The sequence below is a fragment of the Leopardus geoffroyi genome, chromosome B3, assembly GCF_018350155.1.
Source record: "Leopardus geoffroyi isolate Oge1 chromosome B3, O.geoffroyi_Oge1_pat1.0, whole genome shotgun sequence".
NCBI classification, from domain to species: domain Eukaryota; kingdom Metazoa; phylum Chordata; class Mammalia; order Carnivora; family Felidae; genus Leopardus; species Leopardus geoffroyi.
The window spans coordinates 135,032,245-135,058,035 of NC_059337.1; the positions used below are offsets into that span (position 1 = coordinate 135,032,245).

Sequence of the window (25,791 nt, forward strand, 5' to 3'; positions counted from 1 at the left end):
TGGGGCAAGAATACAAATAGGGAGACCACTTAAGAAGCTATGAATTAGTCTTGTGGAAAACCAACGTTGACTTAAGACTTCAGCAGAGGAAAGAAGCGGTCACACTGGGGATACACACTGGGTACGGCACCATCCTGGAATGTCATGAGAGTAAGAGCAGTCAAGAATGTGTTCTAGACTTTAGCTTGGAGCAACTCCATATGAATTGGGATAAGGAATACTGGAGAAGAACAGATTTCAGAGGGAGATGAGTCAAGAGTTCTGGATCAGAGTTACTGTATTTGAGATGCTCAGTAGACATCAGGAGGAAATGTAAACTATAGACAATTGCATAGAGGAGTTTGGTCTCCACGGAGCGCTCAGCACCAGAAATATAGGTTTGAGAATCACTGGCCTGGAGACGGCACTTAAACCATAGGACTGGGTTAAGTTTTTCAAAGAGAGAGACGTGGCTCCCTAAGGAAGGAGAGTCAAGGACAAAGCCCTGAGTTTAACAACTACTTGAGGGGACACACCAAAGAGGAATGGAAAACTAAGGAATGACCAATGTGGTCAGATAAAAGCAATCGAAGGTGATACCGAGAAAGCCAAGAGGATAAAGTGTTTTGAAGATAGAGTGGCCAGCTGTGTCCAGTGCTGCTGGGAAGGAAAGTAGAATGAGGATAAAGAATTGGCGGCTGGGGACACCTGGGTGGCTCAGTTGGTTAAGTGTCCAGCTTCAGCTCAGGCCATGATCTCACGGCTCGTGAGTTTGAACCCCGTGTCAAGCTCTGTGCTGTCAGCCCCGCTTGCACTCTCTTTCTCTCTCAAAAATAAATAAACATTGGGGTGCCTGGGTGGCTCAGTCAGTTGAGCGTCTGACTTTGGCTCGGGTCATGATCTCACGGTTTGTGGTTCGAGCCCCGCGTCGGGCTCTGTGCTGACAGCTCAGAGCCTGGAGCCTGCTTTGGATTCTGTGTCTCCTTCTCTCTCTGCCCCTCCTCTGCTCACGCTTTGTCTCACTCTGTTTCTCAAAAATAAATAAATGTAAAAAAATAAAAATAAAAAATAAACATTAAAAAAAAGAAGAAGAACGGGTGGCTGGAACTGACAATATGGAAATCAGGAATGGTCTTGGGAAATCAAGACTGGCGGGTACCAAACACTCATCTCTAGTGGAATGAAGACAAAGCGGGAGGTGGGACAACGGAGCACCATCTACAATAAGTTCTTTGCCCAAATTTTGCTTTGAAGGAGAACAGAAAAACAGCTAGGATGCTCCCAAACAAAGGAGGGTTTGTCTGTACGCCAATGGACCCAATCCAGCGAGGAGAGAGAACAGACGATGCAGAGGGAAAGGTGGCATTTGCAGCAGAGAGGCAGCAGAAGCAAGGTGCTTCAGATGGCCGCAGGGAACGGGATCCAGAACACAAGGGTTGGGGGTGGTGGCCTCCGACAGGTGGAGTCCGGGCAGAGATGCTTCTCGCAACGCAACAGGCGAGAAGGCAAGGCTCACAAGCACCAATGTGGGTAGAACGGCAGGTTTGCAGGTGCAACGACGAAGGAGTGCCTTGTGGTCGATCTTGGTTTTCTATATGAAATATTAGATAAAGGCACAGCTGAGAGTGGAAAGGGGAAGGGGGTGACGTGGAGGGTTTGAGGTGTGGGAAGAGGTGTGAGATAAGGCCACTTGGCGGAATTGGAAAATAAACATACCAGCGAAGAGGGACAGGGTTTCTGGGTGGTGCTGAGGGCCCACTTAAGACTTGGGATCGGGAATTTAAAGTGAGAGCAGTCGGTGGAATGCGAAAGGGAGACTGGCGTGCAGTGTCTTCTCTGGCAACATTCCGCTGTCTCAGGGCAGGACTAGAGGTGGTTTTAACCGGAGTTGGCACTGCTCGGGGAATGGAAGACAGAGCAGGGCAGGGAAGCTACAGAAGGATCTGTAAGGGTGGGCTATGCAAATTATGGGGGAGGGGAGAGAGAAAACCAAGGGTGTTGGGAAGTGGAGAAGGTGGTAGGGACAAGACACTGAAGTCTCAGTGAAATCAAAGGAACACCGGAGTGGGAGCACTAGAAGAGATGGTAAGAACGTGAGGGGAGGAGGTGTGGACAGTGTGAGTTGCTCATGGTAGAGACTCCACAGGTACCAACATTAGGGGAGATGATGAGGTCCAGAATATGGCCACAGAAGTACAATGGGGGAAGATCATTGGAGGAAACGACGTCTGGCCGTTGAGTATTACGTCGGTCATCCATACGGATGGTGAGTTGGATTCGAGGATTTTAGTTTGGATTTTAGGGTGCCCATATTATTTGTGAGTAATAATATTTTGTTTCTTTTAATTCTTTTATTTTCCTTTTCATTCATTGGGTTTGGGGCCTAGAAGGTCACTGATGATCTAGGAAAAACAACTATCATAATACATTAGAAGTTGAAATGATGGGGTGCCTGGGTGGCTCAGTCGGTTAAGTGTCCGACTTCAGCTCATGTCATGATCTCACAGCTCGTGAGTTCAAGCCCCACGTCGGGGTCTGTGCTGACAGCTCAGAGCCTGCTTCGGATTCTGTGTCTCCCTCTCCTTCTGCCCCTTCCCCACTCATATTCTCTCTCTCTCTCTCTCTCTCTCTCTCTCTCAAAAATAAACATTAAAAAAAAAAAAGTTGAAACAGAGTAGGATGCTTTTAAATACTACAGTAGGAATCTAAAAGCACCTACATAATAAATGAAGTAATGTTATGATGCCTTAGAACATGATTCCCATTTACACAAGGAGTCACCTCTGAGAGGAAATAACATTAATAGAAATCAGGGGGTAAGTGACATTAGGAGAGACACTACAGTCACGATGAACATGACCAAAAGTCACAGAGTAAAAGTAGTTGATCACACTTGCAAGTTGACAAGGGGAAGTGACAAAGAGTAAATTTGCAGGTATTTTTAGGAAACGTTTTTTTTTTTTTTTTTTTAATTTTTTTTTTTCAACGTTTATTTATTTTTGGGACAGAGAGAGACAGAGTATGAACGGGGGAGGGGCAGAGAGAGAGAGGGAGACACAGAATCGGAAACAGGCTCCAGGCTCTGAGCCATCAGCCCAGAGCCCGACGCGGGGCTCGAACTCACGGACCGCGAGATCGTGACCTGGCTGAAGTCGGACGCTTAACCGACTGCGCCACCCAGGCGCCCCATTGAGGAAACGTTTTGACTCTGTTGAGTCTAACTTGCACTGCCAGTTAAACACTGCTGTTATCAAACACAAAACCCACATCCAACTTTCAACACAGCCAGGGACTTACCGTTGTAGGTTTCATTCAAGATGAAGCCAAGTAACGCTACATCGTTAGCACAGGGGCATTTGGCCACTTCGAGATCCATCACGTGCTGATACACTTTGCTGATATCATTTTTTGTCATTATGGCCCCGAGATCCCCCTGAAGAATAGGTTCTGTGGAAATCAAATTTAGGTGTTTATAAATCGTGCCTGCAGGCTTGAATAGGGGACATTACTGCTTTCCTTTAAAGGTTTTTTTATTTGTAATTTCCCCCAAGTTTTTATTTAAATTCCAATTAGTTAACAAACAGGGTAATATTCATTTCAGGTGTAGAATTTAGCAATTCAACACCTACACACAACACCTGGTGCTCATCACAAGTGCCCCGTTTAAGGATTTTTAAAGCACTATGTAGAGGGCCTATTTCATTTTCCAAAAAGCAGGTGTATTACCTCACCCTTCATCAGCTAAAAAAAAAAAAAAAAAAAAAAAAAAAGGTTGATTCTTATTTTCCAGAGTAGAAGGAATGAAGGTTAAGTGCCCTTCATGGGGGCCTGGCACAGTCATACTGCAGAAGAACGTGTGGGATGGCAGACACTGCTTTGGTCACCTTTGGGGACGAGGACTGGCCGCAGGATCTCTCCCTAGAAATGGAATTGCTGGGTCATAGGACACTTACGATGGAGAACAGCTTCTGCTTCAAAAGCCCACACCACACATTTACTTTTTGTTCTCTTCCTCCGATTCCACAGAAACGGCAGCAGATATAGAACAATGGGAATAAATCCAGAATACCAATAGATGGGGAAAGGTATCATCAGGGGCTGAGACACTGGGGGATTTCCGGAAGAGACACAGAAGCCGGGCTGGGATTACAAGGAAAAACCAATGAGAGGGGTACAGGTTCCACCCCTCAACCTGGCAATCTATTCTTGGATATGCAAAGCATTGGGGATGGATGAAGTCAAATTTTAATAAGAAAATAGGGGAATTTTTTTTCTTCTGAAAAATGAGAAAAGGGAGTACAAAAAGCAAGCCAGGGCAATTTGACAGAATACTGTTGTCTGAATTTCAAAAACAGCCAAGGGATTTTTAAAAAGAAGTATCTAGGGGCCCCTGGGTGGCTCAGTCGGTTGAGTGTCCGACTTTGGCTCAGGTCATGATCTAGTGGTAGGTTCAAGCCCTGCATTGGGCTCTGTGCTGACAGTTCAGAGCCTGGAGCCTGCTTCGGATTCTGTATCTCCCTCTCTCTCTGCCCCTCCCCCGCTCATGCTCTGTCTCTCTCTCTCTCTCTCTCTGTCAAAAATGAAAAAAACATTTAAAAAAAGTAAAATAAAGAGATATCTAATAATTGATTCTTTAGCTGTTTACATTTCTACAATGTAGATCTTTACCATTTCCTCCAAATCTGCGCAAAGCCCAAAGACTTTAAGTGATACATTTTTCACTTCCTGCAAAAGCAAGAAATGGAGGTAGATTTCTATCTGGGTTGATACAGTGTAGCTTAGAACAGAAAGAGATCAAACTTATAAACCAAGGTTATTCACTCTGAAATTCAAAGGCATTTGGGGTATGGCAGCTGACTCTCCAGGGTGACAGCATGTCTGTGCAGGCAATTAATAACCAGATCTTACAGGACAGAGAGACTGGACCTTGTTGCTGGGACATGATCACATCAAAATGAAAACACCTCGATGTACAAGCTCCCTAGAGTCAGATACTGTATTTTAAATGTTTTAAGAATGAGGGAGTGGTTATAAGTCTTGACTACTATTGAGAAGTCAAGGAGGAGACAGAAAAGGGACCCTTATGAAAGGGAACCAGGGATTGTGATTAGGAACAGTGTTAGTGGAAGGGTCTAGGGGGTGGATTTGGAGTTAGTAGTGAATAAAGAGTTCCTACTCTAACCCTAACTTTAACCCTTAATTGCCTCTTCTCAATGCTTTCTCCCCATGTCTCCAGCATTTCAGTAAATGAGACCATCACCCATTTGATTGCTCAGTAAGAAATCTAGGATTCATTCTGATTCCTCTGTCTGCCTTATCCCTCGTCCACGAGGAAGGAACTCCTACCAGCTCTACTTCCGAAACACATTCTAAAGATTCTTATTTCTCACCATCTCCACCCCCCGGCCCATGTCCCCCGGACCACCTCCTAGGTGGACCAGGGCAACAGCTGTCAACCAATCTCCTCTATGCCATTCTTGCCATCCTTCTCTGAGTGTCTTCACACAGCAGCCAAGGTGACCCATTTAGAAAGCAGGAGTCAGAATGTATCACTCTCCAGCTTCAAACGCTCCAAAGGCTCTTCCTTAGAATAACACCTGCACTTATTACCATGCTCCCTGTTGGCCTCTCCAAACGTATTGTAAACCACTCTGCCTGTCGTTTACTCTGCTTCCACATCACAGGCCTCCTTTCTGTTCCTCAAATCTCATGAATTTCATTTCTGAACATGAATCTCATTTCTGCATCTGGAACCTTTAAGAACAACTCATTTGTAGAACTCTTTGCTACCACGTTACCTCTATACATTCTAAATTAAGTATATGCTAACATTTAAATGCAGTAGATAATAACCTGGGTGCATTCCAATGTGTTGTGATTCAGATTTCAAAAATATTTTGAAAACTGAAATAATTATGGACTGTTACTTCAGTACTTAAAGGTAGCTAGCACAGGACTTCAAAATATCCACCTCAAAGGCTTGCAGTTACTATTGAATAACTATTAAAAAAATTTTTTTTAATGTTTATTATTTTTGAGAGACAGAGCATCAGTGGGGGAGGGGCAGAGAGAGAGGGAGACACAGAATCTGAAGCAGGCTCCAGGCTCTGAACTGTCAGCACGGAGCCCAACACGGGGCCCAAACTCAAGAACCACGAGATCATGACCTGAGCCGAAGTCAGACGCTTAACCGACTGAGCCACCCAGGCGCCCCAATAATTGACTATTTTTTAAAAACCTGGACGCTATGACAAAATAATAAAGCACAACATTTTGTCATTTTTCAGGTGTTTTAATTTTGGTTAAAGAAATAAAACAATATAGAATGATTGAAGATATCTCTGCTCCCTTTGTGGCCCCATTTCCAAATTTTCCCCAAATGCAACCACTATCATGAAATTGCTGTGTATAATTCTAATCCCATGTTTTTACATTTTACTACAATATATATGTACCCATGAATGGTACATAGCATTGTTATGTGTTTTCTAAATTTTGAGTAAATGTTCTCCTATTCTATTCTGAAACTTGAATTTTCTTTCAATGCTTTTGAGTTCTGTTCTTGATGATATATATGGGTCTATTTCCTTCATTTTAACAGAAAATTCTACAGGTATCTGTCTTTTCCCCTATTGATAGACATTTAAGTTGTTTCTCATTTCTATTACAAATAATGCTACATTAAATAGATCTGTCTTTTGCACACATGCAACCTTTGTTCTAGACCAGTTCTCAATCCTCTGCACGTCAGAATCACCTGGGGGGATTTTTTTTTTCTTTTTAATTACAGATGGCTGGCTCCACTTCTAGAGCTCAGATTTTATTTTATTTTATGTTTATTTATTTATTTGGGGTGGGGGGGGGAGAGGCAGAGAGAGAGGGAGAGAGAAAGAATCCCAAGAAGGCTCTGCACTGTAATCACAGAACCTGAAGTGGGGCTTGAACCCATGAACCACGAGATCATGACCTGAGCCAAAATCAAGAGTCAGATGCTTAATCCACTGAGTTATCCAGGCACCCTTAAAGGTCAGATTTTAATTGACATAAGGTTGGGTGGGACATCATTACTTTTCTTAAAGCTACCCACTTTCCTAAAGCTACTACTTTCCATAAGATGTATTATTTATTTATCTTTATTCTGCATTCTACATAGCACCATCAGAGTGGGAGTAAAGAATAAAAGTAAAAAGCACCTGAAACTAATATTACACTGTATGTTAAATAACTGCAATTTAAATTTTTAAAAAAAGGGAAGGTGAGGAAAGTAAAGATAAATACAAGATCCAGGAATGAGGACTTAAAAAAATACAATTTAATGCTATGGATGATCAAAAATTGGACTATAAGTCAGACAACTGGAAAAGAGAAGCCTAGACAATTATATCACTCAGTGTTCATAACCTTAAAAGAACCAATTTTTCATGAAAAAATGTAAATGTTCCTACAAAGAATGAGCAAATATTTTTGCTGATGGTCATCATAAAGGAAACTGAAATGCAATGAACAGTATCTTTTGTAACATGTTCATAGAATGTGCAAAAACTAACTTTATAAAGCCATTATTTATCATGACCTCCATATGATTACGGAAAAAAGATATATTTCCATATTTCTATAGCACTCTTTGCAGACCTCTATTAACCATTAGAGGTGTATTTAATTATTTGTTTTCCTCATCAGAATGGGAGCCCCTCAAGGGTAATGATCATCTCTCTCTTTTTTATCGCTAGAACTTAGCACGGAGTCTGGCATATAGTAGGTTACAACATTTGTTGAAAGAATATTATGAATTCCATTTTACTTTTATCTGTTGGCATTTACCTCGGACATTATCCAATAGTGTTCCTTCAGTAGTATAAATATGTAATCCGTGTTGTAATGTGATCCTTACTAACCATTCTTCTACAGCTGCAATATCTGTTTGAAAACAAAAGGCAAAAAATTAGCTATTTTTTGTGTGTGCCAAGTTGGTGAAATTTAAGGCTATATACACATGACCAACAACATTATTATTCATTTCCCAATCGCTTTGACTGCATTAATTTAATTTTTTTTTCCAACGTTTATTTTTGGGACAGAGAGAGACAGAGCATGAACGGGGGAGGGGCAGAGAAAGAGGGAGACACAGAATCGGAAACAGGCTCCAGGCTTCGAGCCATCAGCCCAGAGCCTGACGCGGGGCTCGAACTCACGGACCGCGAGATCGCGACCTGGCTGAAGTCCGACGCTTAACCGACTGCGCCACCCAGGCGCCCCTTGACTGCATTTAAATATAAGGTTTCCCATGCTTTTCCTACAGACATTTTGATGATTAAATAAATTAAAAAAAAAGAATTATGAAGTGGTCTTACTACCACAACCATAAATCCAGATGATATTTTAGATCATAATTTTTCTATAAGAGCTGTTGTGGCTTGGTAAAAAGCAAATGATGACACTTTATGTGAAGTGGTATACTATTATTTTAAAGCAGACCATGATTAATTAAAATATATAGTGTAGGGGCACCTGGGTGGCTCAGTTGGTTAAGCATCCAACTTTGGCTCAGGTCATGACCTCACAGTTTGTGGGTTTGAGCCCCGCATTGGGCTCTGCACAGACAGTGCTGAGCCTGCTTGGGATTCTCTCTCTCCCTCTTTCTCTCTGTCCTTCCTCAATTTGCTCTTTCTCAAAATAAACTTTATATATACACATGTATATATATAAATATATATGTATATATATAAAGTTTATTTTATATATGTATGTATATATACATGTATATATGTATATATATGTATGTATGTATATGTATATACATATGTATATGTATATATACATGTACATATACATATGTATATGTATATATACATATATACACATATGTATATACATAAAGAATATATATATATATATATATATATATATATATATATACATATATATATATATATGGTGTAACCCCTAGGGCCAACACACAAAAAAATAATTTAAGGTATAAATAATAAGCTAATAGTAGAGATAAATAGAATAAAACATAATTAATATAAATGAAGACAGAGAAAGAAAAGTAGAACAGAAGAGGGGTGTCTGGGTGGCTCAGTCAATTAAGTGTCTGACTTTGGCTCAGGTCATGATCTCATGGTTCATGGGTTTGAGCCTCACATCAGGCTCCACACTGTCAGCGTGGAGGGAGTGTGGAGGGGCAGGGATGGAACTTTCTGCCTCACACAGTGCACTTTCCCCAGGCTGGCGGTCTGCACATCCTGTTTCCCCGTTTCCTGCCCGCTGGCCCTTTCTTGGTTCCCTTCCCGGCTGCGGATCCACTACGAGCTCAGGGTCTGGCCACCACAGACACCCGCCCCCTCCTCCTGTGGGGTGAGGGACAGAGTCACACACTGGCCACACGAATGCCGGCCACTTCTTCCCCCTGTGGCTTTCACTATTGAGTTTCTGTTCTCACAGGCAAGTCCATTCACCAGTACCTCAGGCTCAGCACAGAGCCTCATCCCACGCAAAAATTTCTGTCTGCTTGGGACGGGCTCCTGGTCCCTGAGGGTGGCTGGATGTGTGCCCTCTGGCTTCCCTTTGGGCTAAAAGCTCTTCCTACTCTGGTGGTCATTTTCTTCAGAATTACAACTTCTCTCACATGAGGGACACTTACCCCACTGGGGCCCAGATCCCAGGGGCTTATCTTTTAAAGGGGGGTGGTAGGGGCAGATTTAGCTGGGGACAGGGCTTATGATTCTGTTGTAGTGGATGAAATTAATAACTAATATTAAATATTAGTTATTAAATTAACTATTAAGTAACTAATATTAAAATTTACTGGTTCATGAGAGAAAAAAGAAAACAGAAGAGAAGGAATAGAAAATACCCTGATGATAAATTTCAAAACAACCATATCAACAATTACATTAAACGTAAATGATCTAAAAATACCAGTCAAAAGATTTCCAGACAAGATGTAAAAATCAAGACTGAATATGCTATCTATAATAGATCCACTTTAAATATAAAAGTATATATAAAAATATAAATATAAAAGCATTGATGGGGAAGCCATGGGTGGTGAACTCAGCCTGGGAGCTCTTGTGACACGGGCCAAGGCTGATGCAACCAGGGTGCACTCGTGAAAAACATGCCTGACCCAAATGACAGCTGAATGGGTTTTCATGTACACCCAGGCATCTAGTTGGGTCTGTGCAGTGGCTGCTGAAGTAGCTAGTATGCCCAAATATATCAGATGATATTTGTGCTTCTTCCTGTCACTATTTTCCATCAAGCAATTCCTGGACTTTGAGAAAGATAATGGTGTGAGAAAACATCATGTATGTTTCTACAAAAGGAGCTTCCCACGTGACTGGCTGACCCAGAGAAGTCAATCTTTGGATGTATGACTTAACTGGCCCTCCGTGGGACTGGTTCAGAGTTGGTATGTACATAACCATCTTTGACTTTTAAAATATGAAGAGCCCTGGGGATCCACACATCTTGGATAACTCTTTACAAGTTCTGACTAAAGACAGAAATGGTATGGTTCCTATAATGGCACATGGAGTGATTGAATATAAGGAAAAGTGTGGATTTAATTCTTTTTTAAGAAATTTTTTTGTAAATGTTTATTTATTTTTGAGAGAGAGAGAGACAGAGACAGAGAGGCAGAGAGAGAGAGAGAGAGAGGCAGAGCAAGAGCAGAGGAGAGGCAGAGAAAAAGGAAGACCTAGAATTGGAAGCAGGCTCCAGCCTCTGAGCTGTCAGCACAGAGCCCTGCATGGGGCTGGAACTCAGGAACTGCGAGATCATGACCTGAGCGGAAGTTGGATGCTTAACCGATTGAGCCACCCAGGCGCCTCTGGATTTAATTCTTTATTAACAGTAACATCCAATTATTATCTATTATAAATCAAATTAGGTTGGATTTATAGCAACTGCATCTTTTCCCACATGTTTATTAACCAGCACACGCTTCTGGTGGTAATACCAATCCCGCTCATCCTAAACACACAGGAAATATTAATCCCACCTGCAATGTGGTTAATGTAGTGAAAGATGTATATGAAACAACCAAGAAGCCATGCAATGCAGGGTTAGCTGGTAGATCCAAAACTGGAAGTTGAAGAGGTTCAATGACAAAGCTCCACACAAACCTAGTCAGGTAGTTGATGTGCCCTCCCATTGGTCTCACACGCTATTCAAGAATTCAGTGAGAACAACAGTAGAACTGCATTAAGAGTTATAGAAAAGAGGGATATCTGGCTGTTAAAACCCTAGTTACTTTGGGTAAAGAAGATGTGTCCACTAGATAAGTGACCAAGGCGATGGTATCCCATCACTATGGGATAGCTATGGGATAGCACCATAGCTATTCCAGTGCTTGAATGTTTATTTTTGCTAGACTAGCTGGTTGTTTTCCATGGAGTCCTTCCTACAGCTCCAGTTCCTCCATTACACTAGTAACCTGAGCAATTTTTCATCCTATCTTGTTGTGCTATGGTTAATTCCCTCCTCACATGCTCTGCTCTCTGATTTAAATTTCTGCCTTCCTCCATCTGATTGGATTCTCGGTGGGAGGCATCAGTACTTTTGTGTTTGATCTTATTTACTGACGCCTTGATTTTATTTTAAAATTCATTTGTGTGCTTTCATTCTGTTGGTCAATGTGTTCTAATGGTTGCCTTGGGAAAAACAGGCAAGAGAATGAAAAAAAGAAAGATACATTATGCAAATACTAATTCACAGACAGCTGTAGTGGCTATATCAATATCTGACAAAGACGATTTCAGATCAAGGTAATATCAGGAATAAAGAGCAGCAATGCATATGATAAAGGGATCAATTCACTAAAAAGCTGCAACAACTCCAAATGTGTACATGCTTAACAAGAGCTTCAAAGTACATGAATCAAAGGCTGATAAAACTGAAAAAAGAAATCTAAAAATCCACAATTATACTTGGATATTTCAAAACTCCTCTCTCAGTAACTGACAAAAATCAGTACGAATATAGAAAAGCTGAATGCTACCAAACCAACTGACCTAACCAACATTTGTAGAGCATTCCAGCTGAGAATAGCAGAATATTTTTTTCACGTGTGCGTGCAAGATTCTCCACACGAGCCATACCGGACATCTTAACAAATTATCATATGAAATATGTTCTCAGAACACAGAATTAATCTGGAAAAAATAGATAACAGAAAGATATCTGGAAAATCTCCAAGTATTTGGACATCTTACAATGTACTTCTAAATAATCACAGGTCGGGGCGCCTGGGTGGCGCAGTCGGTTAAGCACCCGACTTCAGCCAGGTCACGATCTTGCGGTCCGTGAGTTTGAGCCCCGCGTCAGGCTCTGGGCTGATGGCCCAGAGCCTGGAGCCTGTTTCCGATTCTGTGTCTCCCTCTCTCTCTGCCCCTCCCCCGTTCATGCTCTGTCTCTCTCTGTCCCAAAAATAAATAAACGTTGAAAAAAAACAATTAAAAAAAAAAAGTTTAAATAATCACAGGTCAAAGAGAAAGCAGGAGGGCAAATGAGAAAGTATTTCTAACTGAGAGAAAATGAAAACACACCACATCAAAATTTACGAGACGCAGCGAAAGCAGTGCTAGAGAGAAATATATAGCAGTAAAATATTTATATTGGATAAAAGAAATACCTCAAATCAATGATCTGAAGCTCGGGTTGAAAGACAGTAAAGGCCTTATACAGAGTCAAATAGTAAATATTTTGGGCTTTGTGGGCCATATGGTCTCTGTCACAACACTAACTCTGCCACGGTAATACAAAAGCAGCCCCAGCAAACACATAAATTGATGAACATGGCTGTGTAACCAATAAAACTTTGTGTACAAACACAGGCTGCGGGCCAAAAGTGTAGTTTGCCGACCCCTAATCTAAAGGTTCCCAAATTAAGAAACTAGGGAAAAGGGGGTAGATTAAACCAAAAGCAAATAGAAGAATAAGATAAAGAGTGAGGTTCAATGAAATGAAGGCCAAAAAACAAAACAAAACAAAACAAAACCCCCCAAAAACTAATATTCTCAATCAGTGAAATCAAAAGATGTTTATTTGCAAGGGTCTATAAAATTGAGGAAACTGCCAGACTAATCAAGAAGAAAAAAAGGTGCAAATAACTCATATTAGAGGTGAAATAGGGAACCTCACTGGGGACTGTCTATTCTACTCGCTGTGTCATAAATCCAAAAGTGTAGATGAAACGGAAAAATTCCTACAAAGATGCAAACTGCCAAAACACACTTAAGAAAAACTAGAAGATGCGAATGTTCCCACATCTATTAAGGAAACTGAATTTGTGGTTAAAAGCTTTCTCACAAAGAAAACTCCAGACCCGGATATCTTCACTGGCCTGGAGAAGCTCACCAAACATTTAATGAAAAGAGAATATCAATACTACAAAATTCCTTCCATAATATAGGAGAGACTCTTCCTCATTTTATGTGTGTATGTATTTGTTTATTTCTGTTCTTAGAAGTCAGCTTTATGTTCAGTGTTATTTAGTTCTAACAGCCTATGTACTTACTTTTGCTTCTCACCAGGTTTACCTGCAGGCCAAGATTTCGAAAACCGCAACAAACACACACACAGCACTGTGGGATTTCAGGCAGTGACCACCTGCATTTCATTTTGGCAATTAAACCAGGACTCCCTTTCAAAGAAACTTCTATGCAAAGTGCCGTGTTTCTAGAATGAGGCGCGTGTTTTTTCAACCTTGGAGTCACCCTCTTGAAAAGCAGACCCAGAAACCCAAGCTTTCAGAACTTGGTTATAGTATCACCATTGCTGTGGTAATTTTACAACCAATAGCCCCCAAAGTTACTTTATTTAACAGAGGGCTTCAAGACCAGGCGGAATTTCTTGGCAATCTCACCTGCCCCTGCTGACTTGACTGTTCTACATCTGTTTCCATGGGAATCTTCACCCTTAAAGTCCAGGAGATGACCTCAGCTGCACCAAGTTGCCAAGCAGAGCCCATCCGGAGAGGGAGGGGTGGGGGGATTTGGACACAGGGCCCCTTGCTGGTCCCAGGACTGCTGTCTGACCCAGCAACAATGAACCTGTTCACTATTCATAAATGCTGTCCAATAAAGAGCATGCATCAAAACTTAAAAGCCAACCTTTCTGCCCAGATTCCTGGATAAAAAGGATTTTTAAAAATCTGTATAATTTGAACCAAAAGGGCAACTATTAAAAATAAACCAAGAAAAAAATAAAATAAAATAAAATAAAATAAAATAAAATAAAATAAAATAAAATAAACCAAGAAATATACAGAAACAGGTTTCTAGTGAAAGCTTGACTTCCAATGCAATAAAATGATTTAGACAGGTTCTTTTATCTATGGGGAATGCAATGGTATCACAGCCCCTTAGTTAAGCCTTCTGAAAATCCTTAAGTAGAAAGCATTTTAATTCAGAGACCAGAGTGAAAATATCTTTGAAAGAAGAATAATGTGGCTAGGAAACCTTGTGCATCTTGGCAACTATTTTCCAACCCACCATGAGCTTGGGCTTTCTGGGAAGGTCACTGGTTTCCCAGTCAAAAACATTCTTAAAGTCATCAGGAATGGAGGGATGGAGACACAGCATCTGGGCAGGTGTGTTTCTAGTTCCATATCTGGGCTCAAGAGCCAAAAAGCTTGATCCTGCAGGGCCTCATGAAGACATTCCCCAGGGTGATAAAGACTCTAAAGCATCTGAGGCTCCATAAGAACTCCTGAATGTTACCAGCTGTGCTGGGCTACCCGGACTCTTCCCCAAAGCCTTGCATTGTCTGTCCTTTTTCACTTAAAGTTGAGCACCACCCTGGCGTTCATCAGCAGCATCCACAACAACAAAGCAATTCATTGTATAGTGATAGCTTTATTGGATACCAAATGGAGATGAAGACATTAGGAGAAAATAAAACTCTAGACTGATAACCACAAGAACCTACTAGCCAAATGAGTCCAACAATATATAAAAAGGATAATACATCATGACCAAGAGTTGTTTATCCTAGGATTACAAGGCTAGTGCAAAATTCAAAAATGAATCAAGGAAATCTAGCATATCAACATGCTAAACAAGAAAATCCTTATTTTCTCAACAGACGCAGAAGAGCATTAACAAAATGCAACACCAATTCACCACAAAAATGCAGCAAATTAAGAAGAGAACTTCCTTAACATGATAAAGGGTATCTACAAAATACCTAACATAATACATAATGTTGAGATATTGAATGTTTCCCTCCTAAAGTTGGAAACAATGCCTAGATGTCCTTTTACCATTCTTATTCAACATGGTCCTGGAGGTCCTGCCTTTACAATAAGGAAAGAAAAAGAAATAAAATGAATACATATTGGAAAGGAAGAAATAAAATTATATCTGGTTTTCCACATAGAAAAATCAAAGAATATACAAAAGGCTCTTGATCCAATAAGTGACTTTAACAAGATTGCAAGGCACTTGGTCAGTCTACAAAATCAATCATATTTCTACATAGCAGCAGTCAACAGTTGGAAATTCAAATATTAAAAATAACCCCCTGGGGCGCCTGGGTGGCGCAGTCGGTTAAGCGTCCGACTTCAGCCAGGTCACGATCTCGCGGTCCGTGAGTTCGAGCCCCGCGTCGGGCTCTGGGCTGATGGCTCAGAGCCTGGAGCCTGTTTCCGATTCTGTGTCTCCCTCTCTCTCTGCCCCTCCCCCGTTCATGCTCTGTCTCTCTCTGTCCCAAAAATAAATAAACGTTGAAAAAAAAATTAAAAAAATAAATAAATAAATAAAATAACCCCTTAGGGTGATGGGCATTGAGGAGGGCACCTGTTGGGATGAGCACTGGGTGTTGTATGGAAACCAATTTGACAATAAATTTCATATTTAAAAAATAATAAAATAAAATAAATAAAATAAAAATAGCCACTTATACTATACCAAAGCCATGAAATATTTAGTTATAATTTTTTTAATGTGTAACATCTCTATGCTGAAAACCACAAAGCCCTGATGAAGTAGTTCAAAGAGGATATAAATAAATGGAGAGGTATACAGTGTTCATGGATACAGCGTATACAGTGTCCACTGGTAAGGTGTCAATTCTCTCTATAGATTTAATGCTATCCAACATTTTAAAACCACAGGAGTTTTCAAATAGAACTAAATAAGTTTATTCTAAAATTTATAAAGATAAAAGAAGTATACTAACCAAAACAATTTTGAAAAAGAAGATCAAAGTTGAAGGATTAATATTACTTATTATAAGATTATTACTTATAAAGCTGAAGTAATCGAGACAATTGGTATTTGTGAAAAGACAGGGAACCCAGAAATAGTAATACAATGGAGACAAAGAGTTTTACAACAGTGGTGCCGGAATAACTGGATATCCATATTCCCCCACCATTAACCTCAGTCCATATAACATACAAAAATTGGCTCAAATTGAGTCATAGACCTCAATACAAAACCTGGAACCACAAACCTCTAGAAGTAAACATAGGAGAACATCTTTGTGAATTTGACTTAGCTGTGATGCCAAAAGTGCAATCCATAAAATAAAAAACTGATAAATTAGACTTCACCAAAATTTAAAACTCTGATATTTAATATATCTTAAAGATATGTATACATACATAATATATCTTAAAGATATATATATGTATGTGTGTGTATATATATATGTATGTATGTATGTAAGATACATATATATGTATCTTAAAGATATATATATATACACACACATACATATATATATCTTTAAGATACATATATATGTATCTTACATATACATATATATGTATCTTTAAGATACATATATATATATACATTTGAGCGAGAGAGTGAGTGAGCATGAGTGGGGGAGAGAAGGGCAGAGAGACAGAGAGAGAGAGAGAATCTCAAGCAGGCTCTATACTCAGTGGGGAGCCCGATGTGGGGCTGTATCCCATGATCCTAGGATCACAACCCAAGACAAAATCAAGTTGGATGTTCAACCAACTGAGCCACCCAGGTGACCTAAGAGATATTCTTAAGAGATAAAAAATATAAGCCACAGCCTGGGAAAAAGTATTTGTAAGCCATATATCTGGTAAGGGATTTGTATCCAAAATATATAACAAACTTGCAAAAGATCTGCATAGGTAATTCAAATGGCAATATAAGCACAAAAAATGTTCAATGCCATTATTATTAGGGAAATGCAAATTAAAACTATTATTAAATGCCACTACACACCTATGAGAATGGATAAAATTATACACACACACACACGCTCTTATATATGGAGTCAGATAACCTGCTGGTGAGAATGCAAAATGATACAGCTACTTTGGAAAACAGTTTGACAGTTTCTTATAAAGTTCAACTTACATTTGCCACATAACACAGTGATCCTACTAGTCAATATTAGCTAAGTGCAATAAAAGTTTATGTTCATAAGAGAACTTGTATGAGAATGCTTGTAGCAGCTCTTCCCAAAATTGCCCCAAACTGGAAAAATACAAATGCCCTTCAATAAAATTAACTGTGGTACATCCATACAATGGAATCCTATCCAGTAAGGAAATTTGAAGAAATTGCAACACAGATGAATTTCAAATGAATTACGCTAAGTGAAGGAAGCCAGATTCAAAAGGCTACGTATTCCGTGATTCCATTTATACGACTCTAGAATAGGCAAAATGATAGGAAGGGTAAACAGATTTGTGGTTGCTGGGGTTTGGGCAACAGGGAGAGGTCGACTACAGGTGGGGTAATTTTACTGGGTAATGGATCAGTTTTGCATCTTGATTGTAGTGATTACACAACTGTATATACATTTGTGTAAACTTCTAGACCTGGACGCTAAAGAGGGTACATATTACTGAATGTAAATTATACCTCATTTTCAAAGGGAAAAAATGGACAAATTATGAAGTGTAAATCAAAGAGCAACTCTTTTGACTTTCAATAGTTATATGCTGTTCAAACTTCAGGCTGCCTCCAGCACTTTCTAGCTATCACTACATCTCCCTACGGCTCCATGGGCCTCAGTTAAATCATTTGAAAATGGACATCATAACGGGACCTACCATATAGGGATAAATGAGTTTATATAAGTAGAGTGTTTACAGTAGTGATGAAATACAAGGATTCAGTCAATGTTACCTGCTGGCTCCACCATTACTATGATGACTGTTTTGCTACCTTGGTGGTTGATGTGACCTCAACTACCCTTCCCAAGATGTTATGTTTACATAATACTCCAATTCATGGCAGGACAGGAAATAAGATATGATTAAGGAAGAAAAAAATGAATGAGAAAGTATGATCTCCTTTCCCCTGAATACTTTTTTTCCCAATTTCTAGCATATTACTAATTAGACCATCCTCTCCTATTAAATTATGCACTCAAATATATTTCTTTTATTCGGTCCTGGGAGTTGTGGCAGAGCCCATTTGGTGTCTTTCCATAAAATACTCAAGCTCTCAGCTTGCCTTTGTTCCTCTCTGGGTCACCCTAGAAATCACCGCATTTCTGAAACTAAAGTTTGTAAATAGAAGAAGCAAAAATAACGAGTGATCTTCACTTTTTCAGTTCTCAAAGTAATATCAATATTATGCCAAGGAGCTAGAATGATCCATCCTTATACTGATGAGAGTGAAGTTAGAGAAAGAAAGAAAGAAAGAAAGAAAGAAAGAAAGAAAGAAAGAAAGAAAGAGTATGATTTTCTGGATGAATTCCTTGAAAAACAAAAAAAAAACCCCACCAAGCTTTCAATAGATTAATTTGGAAAAAATTGAGATGAATAAAGGATAAAAATGCCGATATGAACCATATCAGATATTACAGCACTGGGACTTCTACAGACTTTTGCTTTGACACTTCCCTATTTGGAATCTTTTCTATCATTTATCTAATGAACTCTCACTTTTACCCCGAAGGACACACAATTTCATATGTCCTTTAATTACTCCTGTACCTAAAGGGGTTGGCCTGTAGGATTCCCATTGTCCTGGTCCCTCATGACTATTTGATTGATACACAGGTGGATGCTGGAACAACACTTGTTGATTAAAGATACTCCTCTGGGAATTTGGAATTGGGTTGGTCCCTAAGAAATATATACTTAAAAAATTGACTGGCAATGAGGCATGTTTAGGAAGATAGTCTGCAGAGAGAAAGAGAGAGAGAGAGAAACAAATGTAGATTTACAGAAAATATAGAAAAGAGAAATAGGAGGAAAGCAGTCTATGGGGTCTTGATGACTGTCCATTTATTAGTACTAATTCCTTCCTGTAACCTGGTTGCATTTTTATTTGGTTCCATGACAAAAACAAATGTCTTATTTTTCCTTCAGTGAAGCCAAGTTGGTTTCTGTTTCTTTCCCCTGCCATATTAAAACAATTTACCCTCCATCATTTTTAATCTATCTCATTAAACGTATCTCATGCCTCAAGATCTGCTAGCTCAGTCTACCAGCTCAATATACTTTCCTCCTTTTCCATCTGAGTATTTGCAGTAGGATATAAAGCTATTTATGCTGCCATGTAACATTTAATAGAAGACTCCATAGTGAATAATTCATTACATATTGCAGTCTATTTTAAGGTAACCTATTGGCACATGAATTTCTTGATGCTATAGTTTTTGAGTTCTAGAAAATGAATTTATTTAAATGAAGAACAATATAAATGTTATGTGTGTCAAACCAATCTATCTATAATAGAATTGCCAGATAAAATACAGGAACCCAGGTTAAATTTTAATTTTAGATAAAGTACAATAATTTTTAGTAAGTATGTCTGAAATACTACATGAGACATCATATGGAATAGCAAAAAAAATTTTAATACAATAAATAATTTTTTATTTGCTAAATTTGGCAATCCAGACCCATGAGCAAAAGAATTAATTCAGATCACACTTACCTGTATTTTTCGTAATGTTTTCTCTGGGAATTTCAATCAACCAGTAAAGTCGATCACTGAACTTGAATAAAGAAGACATCAGAACACAGTGTTTTACAATGTTCGTGGCCACACTTATTTTGCATATTCAACCTTACCTTTAAAAATGAAATTAAACAAGAGCATCTAATGCATATACCTTTTACCCAGCAATTTCACTGTTAGGAATTCTCCTACATTATACTCACATATGTGTGAAATAAAATATATCCAAGGATATTTTTTGGCATTACTTGTAATAGTATAGATTAGAAATAACTAAAATCTTAATAGAAATAACTAAAATTCCACTTAATAGCCATAAAGTGGAATACCATGCAACCACGCTCAGGTAGCACAAAACTGGGGCATTACTGGCTTGATGTGTCAGAGGACAGAACTTGGTGTTAAAAGAGAACTGGGGAATTGAAAAGGAAAATCCTGTGAACAAGGGAACTGCAAGAGTGGTGAGCTAAGAGTTAAATATACACTCTTCTTGCGCCGTGGGGCAAGACAAGTGCAGAGGAGACTCATGAAGTCCTCGTTAAAATAATCAGCCCTGGGGAATCTGGGTGGCTTAGTCAGTTAAGCATCCAACTTCGGCCCAGGTCATGATCTCACGGTTCATGGGTTTGAGCCCCACGTCGGGGCTCTGTGCTGACAGCTCAGAGCCTGGAGCCTGCTTTGGATTCTGTGTCTCCCTCTCTCTCTGCCCCTCCCTAGCTCACACTCTGTTCCTCTCTCTCTCTCAAAAATAAATAAACATTAAATAACATTTTTAAAAAGTCAGCCATGGAAGCTTAAAACCTGAGCAAAGATAGCAGCTGCTGAAACCATAGCTAAGACAGTTTACAGTTTGTGTCCAGACAAGAAAGAATCTTTTACACTACAACAACAACAAAAGAGCCCAGCAAATTCTCATAAGAACATAACAGAATCCAGAGCTGCTACAGCTTATTATCTTAAATGTCCAGTTTCAACCAAAATAACAAGACATGAAAAGAAACAGAAACATCTAGCTGATAAAAAAAAAAAAGTTAGATGATAAACTGACCCAGAGTGAGTCCAGAGAGTAGATGAAGACTTCAAAGCAGCTATTACTAATATGTACATAAGCTAGAAGTGCCTGAGTGGCTAAGTCAGTTAAGCATCCAACTCTTGATTTTGCCTCAGGTCATGATCCCGGGTGTGGGATCGAGTCTCATGTCATGCTATGCACTGAGCATAAAGCCTGCTTAAGGTTCTCTCTCTCTCTCTTTCTCTTTTTCTCTCTCTCTGCCTCTCTCCCCTGCCAGTGCTGTCTCTCTAACATAAAATTTTTTTAATGTATATAGGCTTAAAGAAAATGTCCTAGTGAAAGAATGGATAGGGAATCCTAGCACATGAGTGAAAAATATAACAATAAGACCAGATGAAAATAATGAGGCTGCAAAGTATAATAACTGAAATAAAATATTTAGTAGATGAGCAGATTGGAGATGATAAAAGAAAGAATCAGTAAACTTAGAGATACAGCAGTTAAAATTATCCATTCTGAAAAAGGGGGGAAATGATTAGAGAAAAATGAACAGAGCCTTAGATATCCGTGAGATAATGCACATAATTAGAATCTCATGAAGAAAACAGACAAAGGAGCAGAACATATTTCTTCAGAGAAATAGTAGCTGAAGACTTCACAAATTTGGTGAATTTATAATCCAAGAAGCCCATAGAAACCCAATCAGAGTCAATACAAAGAGAAAATCTTAAAAGCATCCAGAGAAAAATGACACATTACATATAGGGGACAAATAAAGAAGATGTGATATATATATATATATATATATATATATATATATATATACACATATATGTACATATACATACATGTATGTATGTATATGTATGTATATGTATATGTATACATATACATACATATATGTATACATATATATACATACATACATATACATACACACAATGGAATACTACTGGGCGATGAAAAAGAATGAGATCTTGCCATTTGCAACAACGTGGATGGAACTAGAGGGTATTATGCTAAGCGAAATAAGTCAGTCAGAGAAAGATAAATATCATATGATGTCACTCCTATGTGGAATTTGAGAAACTCAACAGTGGAACATAGGGAAAGGGAAGGAAAAAGAAGATAAAAACAGAGAGGGAGGACAACCATAAGAGACTCTTAAATGCAGAGAACAAACTGAGGGTTGCTGGAGGGGAGGTGGGTGAGGGGGTGGGTTAAATAGGTGATGGGCATTAAGGAGGGCACTTTTCTGGATGAGCACTGGGTGTCGTATGTCAGAGATGAACCACTAGGTTCTACTCCTGAAGTCAAGTCTACACTGTTTGTTAACTAACTTGAATTTAAGTTAAAAAAGAAATGAAGTAGGACACATCCTACCACATGGATGAAGCTTGGAGACGTTACACTAACTGACAGAAGCCAGTCACCAAGAACTAAATGTTGTATGATTTCGTTTACATGAGATATTCAGAAGAAGCGAAATCTACAACAGATGGGTGTAGTTTAGTGGTTGCCTGCATCTGAAGAGCAGAGGGTATGCTGGGGAGTTAACAGGGATGGGCTGTCCTTCTGTGGTGATGAAGATGTGATAAAATTAGACAGTAGTGATTTTTGCACACTCTCTGAATATACTACACACCATTTAATTGTGCACTTTATTTTTTTTTTAATTTTTTTTAATGTTTATTTATTTTTGAGACAGAGAGAGACAGAGCATGAACAGGGGAGGGGCAGAGAGAGAGGGAGACACAGAATCAGAAGCAGGCTCCAGGCTCTGAGCTGTCAGCACAGAGCCCGACATGGGGCTCGAACTCACAGACCTCGAGATCATGACCTGAGCCGAAGTCGGATGCTCAACCGACTGAGCCACCCAGGCGCCCCATTAATTGTGCACTTTAAATAGGTGAATTGTATGGTATGCAATTATATCTTAATAAAGTTGTTATCCCCGAAAAAATGAGGGGGAATGAAGACATTTTCAAGGGGATGAAACTCGCGGAGAATTCACTGCCCATAGACCTGTACTGTAAGAAATGATGCCTCAACTCCCCAAAAAGCAAATAATCTAGTGAAGAGACAAGCAGAAGACATGAATAGACACTTTTCCAAAGAAGACATCCAGATGGCTAACATACACATCACTCATCATCAGGGAAACACAAATCAAAACCACAATGAGATACCACCTCACGCCGGTCAGAGTGGCTAAAATTAACAACTCAGGAAACAACAGATATTGGCAAGGATGCAGAGAAGGAGAACCCTTTTGCACGGCTGGTGGGAATGCAGACTGGTGCAGCCACTACCCTACAACCCAGCAATTGCACTACTAGGTATTTATCCAAAGGCAACAAAATGCTGATTCGAAGGGGCACGTGCACCCCAATGTTTATAGCAGCACAATTGACAATAGCCAAATTATGGAAAGAGCCCAAATGCCCATGACTGATGAATGGGTAAAGAAGATGTTGTATATAGACCCGATGGAATATTACTTGGCGATTAAAAAAGAATGAAATCTTGCCATTTGCAATAATGTGGATGGAACTAGAATGTGTTATGCTAGGCAAAATAAATCAGTCAGAGAAAGACAGCTATCATATGATTTCACTCATATGTGGAATTTAAGAAACAAAATAGATGAATATAGAAGAAGGGAAGCAAAAATAAGATAAAAACAGGGAGACAAACCATAAGAGACTCTTAATTACAGAGAACAAACTGAGGGTTGCTGGTGGGGTGTTGGGTGCAGGGAGGGGCTAAATGGGTGATGGGAATTAGGGAGGGCACTTTTTATGGGGTGCCTGGGTGGCTCAGTCAGTTGAGCATCCGACTTCAGCTCAGGTCATGATCTCGCAGTTCGTGAGTTTGAGCCCCACCTCAGGCTCTGTCCTGACAGCTCAGGGCCTGGAACCTGCTTCGGATTCTGTGTCTCCCTCTCTCTCTGCCCCTCCCCTGCTCGTACTCTTTCTTTCTCTCTCAAAAAAAAAATAAACATTAAAAAAATTTTAATAAAAAAAAAAGAAGGGCACTTGTCGGGAGGAGCACTGGATGTTGTATGTAAGTGATGAATCACTAAATTCTATTCCTGAAATCATCATTACACTGTATGTTAACTAACTTGGATTTAAATTTTAAAAAATTAAAAAAATAAATAAACACTTCAAATATATTTGTAATGATGTGGGAAGGGATGTCCAGAATTTACAAATTTATTTGCTACCCAAAGGAAAGTGCTGGCATGAATATTTTGAATGAGACAAGGAATAAACCATTTTCTCTGAAAAAATTAATAAAATAAAATAAAATATTAAAGAAAAGAAATGATAATAATTCTTTGGGCTGAAGAAATAGCCCAAACTTATATCTCTGCAAAAGAATGAAGAGTGGTGGAAATCATTAATACATAGGTAAATAGTAAAAAAAAAAAAAAAAATGTATTTTTTCTTTAATTTCTTAAAAATTGTTTAAAGCAAAACATGTAACACTGTACTGTTAGGTTTAAAACATATATAAATGTGATCTTATGGGCTAGCTATTAAAAAAAAACACATCCTACAAGAGAGAGTATGCTTCTCATTAATAATATAAAGAATAAAATAAAGTGTCATTACCAAAGTTAAGTTAAAGTGGAAGATGCCTGTATATGTACTATTTATAATTTCCAAGCTGGGAGCAAGTCCTCCTGATGTGAACACACCTAGAAATTCCTGCGAAGTATGCCCACTTTCAGATAGTAAAAAACACTGGATTTTCTGTAGGAAAGAGAAGGGGTGGAAAGTAATAACAATTCGATGGTGAGAAGCATCTCCTACATTAATTTAAAAATGAGAGGTAATCTATGAATCGTCTATGCTGCTAAAGACGTCTATCTGTAGTAATTTTCATCTCTAACCAGGAAAAAAAAATCTCTTTTGAAAAAGCACACTTCTAGAACTTAGTAACCTATCATACTAGTGTCATAATAGGTTGAAACCTCAACCATATGGTAATCTTTTCTGTAAAAAGAATGGACATAAAGTTATTACATTTAATAAATATAGAATCAAAGCCACATGCCCATCACATGTAGAAATCCCTGTTTTATTAAAATCATTATTTTGTGTTTAAACTTTACAAGGAGCAAATGTATAAAGGAAAACTCATTTTAGTGTATTTTTATTGCTGTTTCTCAGTTTTGAGAAGGTATATGAAAATGCAGCAACCGGGGCACTGGGTGGCTCAGTCAGTTAAGCATCTGACTTCAGCTCAGGCCATGATCTCACAGTTTGTGAGTTCGAGCCCCGCATCAGGCTCTCTGCTGTCAGCATGGAGCCCACTTCGGATCCTATTGTCCCCCTTTCTCTCTGCCCCTCCCCTGCTCTCTCTCTCTCAAAAATAAGTAAAATAACATAATAAAAAAAAAAAGAAAAGAAAATGCAGCAATCACAAATGAAAACCAACACGAGATAGATGCTAACAACTTCACCTCATTTAGTTCTCCTAATAGTTAAGACCACTTTGGACAAGTTGCCTGAGTTTCAGTTTCCCTATCTACAAAATAGGGAAACATATTCATTCCAAAAAACGTTTTCTGAGCTCTTACCACAAACCAGGCAGTGTTGTAGGGGCTGGGGAAGCAGAACTGCTGAAAACAGACAAAAAGCCCTGCTCTCAAGGAACTTAGGTTCTAATGGAGATTGGAAGACAGATGAAGACAAACACCTTTTCCCTGTCTTGTCACTGATTTACAATTTATTGCCCTTTGTTAAGATGGCATATAAGCCCCAAATTCTAACCACCCTTTTGAATTACTCACCACTGAGTTCTCCTGTGGCTATACATACTGCATGTGTCAGTAAAGTCTGGGTTTTTCTCCTGTTAATCTGTCTTTTGTCCATT

General features: G+C 39.2%; 1 protein-coding gene and 1 long non-coding RNA gene across 5 annotated transcripts in view; one reads left to right on the plus strand and one right to left on the minus strand.

Annotated features, from left to right (window-relative positions):
• Positions 1-25,791, minus strand: part of CATSPERB (cation channel sperm associated auxiliary subunit beta) — a 106,230-nt gene that overhangs the window by 72,242 nt on the left and 8,197 nt on the right. For 3 of the 4 annotated variants that reach the window (XM_045451896.1, XM_045451894.1, XM_045451895.1), the window contains 4 exons: positions 24,525-24,665; positions 19,869-19,929; positions 7,801-7,896; positions 3,277-3,426 (listed from right to left, as the gene is read on the minus strand). In XM_045451896.1, the coding sequence (XP_045307852.1) occupies positions 3,277-3,426; positions 7,801-7,896; positions 19,869-19,929; positions 24,525-24,665 (448 nt within the window). The remainder of the gene's footprint in view (positions 1-3,276; positions 3,427-7,800; positions 7,897-19,868; positions 19,930-24,524; positions 24,666-25,791) is intronic. The other variant, XM_045451897.1, reaches the window with a different exon arrangement.
• LOC123584231 lies at positions 1,079-14,095 on the plus strand. Its single transcript, XR_006705270.1, has 2 exons — positions 1,079-2,245; positions 13,518-14,095. It is a non-coding gene; the product is annotated as an uncharacterized LOC123584231 (long non-coding RNA).